At 41.0% G+C, this 4,443-nt stretch overlaps 1 protein-coding gene across 3 annotated transcripts in view; it reads right to left on the bottom strand.

Annotated features, from left to right (window-relative positions):
* The window catches only part of FHL5 (four and a half LIM domains 5), a 55,465-nt gene that overhangs the window by 31,256 nt on the left and 19,766 nt on the right, over positions 1-4,443 (bottom strand). Inside the window, exons 1-2 of one of the 3 annotated variants that reach the window (XM_019520191.1) lie at positions 327-2,275; positions 30-200 (exon numbers count right to left, since the gene is read on the bottom strand). In XM_019520191.1, the coding sequence (XP_019375736.1) occupies positions 30-188 (159 nt within the window). In that variant the 5' untranslated portion in view covers positions 189-200; positions 327-2,275. Of the gene's footprint in view, positions 1-29; positions 2,276-4,443 lie in introns of those variants that run through there. The other 2 variants (XM_019520190.1, XM_019520189.1) reach the window with 2 other exon arrangements.

Genomic DNA, 4,443 nt, shown 5'->3' on the forward strand with positions numbered 1-4,443 from the left:
AGAAGGATAGGACCAAACAAAATGTTTACCTTGGAATCACATTTAATAGGCATCTTGCACTCTTCGCAGGAGTTGGCAAAAAGGCTGTCGTAACATGTAACACAGTAAGCATTCTCTTCTTTCAGCGCAAACTTCCTTCCATGAAGGGATTCCATGCAGTATTGACAGCCTGTGTCTTTACTTGTCATTTTTGGCTTCTACTGTTCAGGGAGAACGGAACATTTATTGATTTAATGGGTGAAATGTTATGGTCCATGTAAAGTCATTCAGAGGAGAGTCAGGCATTATTGGTGATAGTTAGATGAGGAATTCTGTTGGTTACTTACAGTAGCCTGGGTTTCCAACTCTGGGATCATTCGGTGACAAAATAGCAGTCTTTGCTGGCTATGTAAAACAGAACAAGAATATTGGCTCAGTTTAGTCTGTTTATATATTTGTACCAATACTCCTGACATTTACATTCTTTGCTGTTGATATATAAAAATCTTGGATAAGAAGAATAGAAAGAGAATCCATGGGAATTAAATGGGGCTTTGGGGATGTTGAGTAGACCATCATTTGTGCAACCGTTTTTCCAGTGATCTAAAAACTGCCACTCCAGCCCCTTACACCCACGACAGTAACAAAGCAGGTTATGAAAACAAGCACCCAGATACCCTAGAGTGCCACAGGTGGGGGGGGAGGCAAGGAAGATAAGTGTGCACCCACTAGCCTGCCTCTATAGTGGAAGAGAAGCTATTACATTAATATGTGCCCTGCATTACAAAGGAGGGTGAAAACCCCTGCAGTCCTTGCTAATTTGACCTGGGGAAAAATTCCTTCCTGATCTGGCTATTGGCTTGACCCTGAATGGAACAGCAGGATTGTCCAGCCAGGTACCTGATATGTTTTCAAATACTGGCAGAAGCACCCGAGTCAAAACTCCCACTCCAGTGGGAGTGGCCAATGTTCACATGTTTAGAGAAAGAAAAACACCCTCCCCTGTGCCCAACCCAATAAAGCACCCAGGAATGAACAAATTTCTTCTTGGAACATGCAGGTGACAGTAAAAGCCTGGGATTACCAGGCACCTCCAGGTAGGTACCTTTCACTCCTAACACAATGATAAGATATACTATACTAGAATCCACACAATGTATGGATTATATATAGATTATTGATCCAAGATCACCTGTCCCATCATATTCCCTTTGCATAAACCTGCAAGCGACTCAGATTTGCCACTACTTTGTTTGGAAGATCATTCCAAAACTTAACTCCTCTGCTTGTTAGAAACTTGCTTCTAAATTCTAATTTAAATTTGTTCATAGCTAGGTTTTCAATGTTTGATCTTGTGCTGATACTGTTTAGCTTAAATAGCCCTTCTCACTCCCTGGTATTTGCTCTGCAGACATAATTATAAGATGCATGAGAATTAGAAGTAATTTTATCCCCTCTAAAACCATTTAAATTCCTTACTTCATTCTACTTCATTCCCCCATACAGAATTATTGTTGCAGAAAATTAATAAACTTTAGGGTTTCCTCTGTGTTGTTAGAGTTCTAAAAGATAACCAGGAGAGAGAACTGTGGAACATAATCCTGTAAATTTTGCATTTTGACCATAATTTGGGACGTCAGAAATATGTGAGGATAGAGGAGAATATAGGTGAAACAATGTGCCATAGAGAAACTAAACCTATTTATGACATCTTTATGTGCCATCATGATCCATAAGGTCAGACAAGAGCAATGTCCTATAAGTACCATTATGAAACCAGGTCTGGTTGGTGAAAACATGCTGAAGTCATTCTCTGCAGTCCTCAGCTCTGGAACTCCCTCCCTTTTAAAGTCTGCCACAGCCAAAGCCCGAAAATCTGTCAGAAGCACTGTAAGACCTTTGCATGTGGGTAAGCATGCACCAAACAAAACTAAGATGGCATGTTTAGGAGATTTTCTAGTACCTTGTTAAGTTATTTTGGTTCTCTTGTCACTCTCCTGTTTTTAAGTTATTCTGTTTTTGTACTGTAAGCTGCCCTGTACCTTGTTGGGAAGCATGGCATATTAATCAAATGAATAAATAAATAAATAAAATGAATCCCCTTACTCTTCCCTGAAATATATCAGGTACAATGTTTTGTACTGTATTCTAGGGAATGGATATTCAGAACATGAGGCACTGTGGATGAAAGATATTTCCCAGAATGAAAGTGACTGATTGAACAGTTGATAAACCAAGGCTGCAAAGTCTTGGTGTAGGGCAGTGGTCACCAACCAGTGGATCTTGATCCACCAGTAGATCTTGGAGCCTCTTGAAGTAGGTCTGAGGTTGGGGTGGGGGGCTGAGTGTCTGCATGCATTCACGTGCACCCCCCAGCCCAGCAGGTCAGTTCATAGGGGAGGGAAAGGGTGGGGGCTAGATTGAGGCCCCTGCGGTGAGGGACAGTGACACAGAGGCAGGAGCAGGAATAAGCTGAGTGGGACCTTGGCTGGTGGGACTTACCTGCTGGGGTGGTGCGTGCCCAAATAATTTTCTCTCTCTCTGCCTCAATCTGCCCCCCTCCTTCCCTCCCCACAGACTTACCTGCTAGGCTGGGGGGGGGAGGAGGGAGGGACAGCAACACACAGTGGATCTTGGGTTGCTTTTAAAATGCCAGAGATGATCTGCTACTTGAAAAGTTTGGAGATCACTGGTGTGGGGTGATTTAGACTTTTCCTGCTTAACAGTTTCCCAGATGGTATTTTGCAGTCCCTCTCTTTCTCCCTCTCTTTTTCAGATCCTCATCCTGGAAAACCTGAAGTCCATCTTAAGCAAATATAAAATGGACAAGGAAATCTAAGTTAGCTGGCCTGCTTTGCTAAGACCATCTAAATCTAAGTTAGCTAAATATAATTTTGCTAAATCTAAGTTAGCTGACTCAAAATCAAATTTCTCTTTTGTTGTTGTTGGAAAAAAAATTAGCCCTTTGCTTTTCTCTCATCCTTCTGTATTGCCATGTTTCATCCAGGACATGACTTGGCAGTACCAGAATACTGTGAGAAAATTGGTAGTTCCATGCCAGCCAGTTGCAGGAAATGCCATAAATCTACTGCTAGCCCAGTCTCATGAGTTTTTCTTCCTTCATTTTTACAGGTCAAAGAGGTCTGGATAAGCATCCAAACATTGGGCGCCTGTAAATGCTTGGAACTGTGAACCTTATGAGCCTTGTGGGGATGGAGACTTATTTAAATCTTGTTATTTAGAGTTGAATCAACAGCACTTGGCTAAAATTGGGATTTCGTTCCTGGGAATGAGAAAAACAGAATCCAAAACATTCCCAGTGAAACAAAATTAGAAACATCTGCTGCACCCATTAAAATCTATAGTTTATTAACTCATCAGTGAGTGTCAATCTGCAGTTAGTGCTAACAATCATGAAAAGTTAGAGGAAATAAAAAGAATGAATAAAGATTCTTAAAATATTTAGATATCAGCTGACTAAAGTCACTTAAAGTTTTCCACATACTGCTAAACTATTTAGTAAATTACAGTTGATATAAACAATATGTAAAGGGTGAAAAATAAGAAAGGGTGAAATCAAACGTTATACTTAGATGGGTGAGTCTCAACCTGGGTGCCATGGTGTACCACACAAAGTGTTAGACTCAAAGCTCCCCTTAATAAATTGAAGGCACCCCTCACTAGGGCCAAGGCACCCTTCACAAATGTCAAAAATGCATTCAAACCATTCTGACCTGCTGTTGTCTGAGTTCTTTGCTACAGAAGAATTGCTCTGTTATGCTAAAAACAGACAACCAGCTTTGTTCAAATTACAGTGTTTTATCTTGTGGCAAACCCCAGACTTTACAGATGAAGAACATTAAGTACCTGTGAATGCTACAAATTAACACTTTGTTTTGGAAACATTGTAGCTATTTTGGGGAAATTGACATTTAAAGCCTTGTGTGAAAACAATCCATGTGTGTCATATCCCAGACCAATCAGTGTCATATTAAACCAGTTGACTGTTCTTAGCCTTATTTTTCTGTAGTCAAAAATAAAGTGAAAACTAAGACCTGACATTTTCTGAGGGGTGCTTTGATTTTAGTGAGGGGTGCTTTTGGTTTATCAAGAAGAGCTTTGAATCTAAAAAGGTTGAGAACCACTGCTTTAGTGTTTTTCAGTAATAAAACAGAGTGAAATCTAAGAGCTGACATTTTCTGAGGGGTGCCTGAAGTCTAACAAGGGGTGGCTTGAGGCTAAAAAGGGTTGAGAACTAACTTAGATCATACTAAAGCTGTGGAATGTTAAGCGATGTTGAAGAGCGAATGTGCTGTGAGCAGTTGCATGTTAAGGGTTAATGCCATTTCTTGCCTGCACAATTCTGACTTGCATATAGGGGGCTGGCTAGCAGGGACATGGCTAGGACCCAGGACACCTGGGCTCTGTCTCTGTTCTTGGGAGGGTAGGAAGAGAACTGGCAGT

Source organism: Gavialis gangeticus, unplaced genomic scaffold (assembly GCF_001723915.1).
Source record: "Gavialis gangeticus isolate Ggan-Ray unplaced genomic scaffold, GavGan_comp1, whole genome shotgun sequence".
NCBI classification, from domain to species: domain Eukaryota; kingdom Metazoa; phylum Chordata; order Crocodylia; family Gavialidae; genus Gavialis; species Gavialis gangeticus.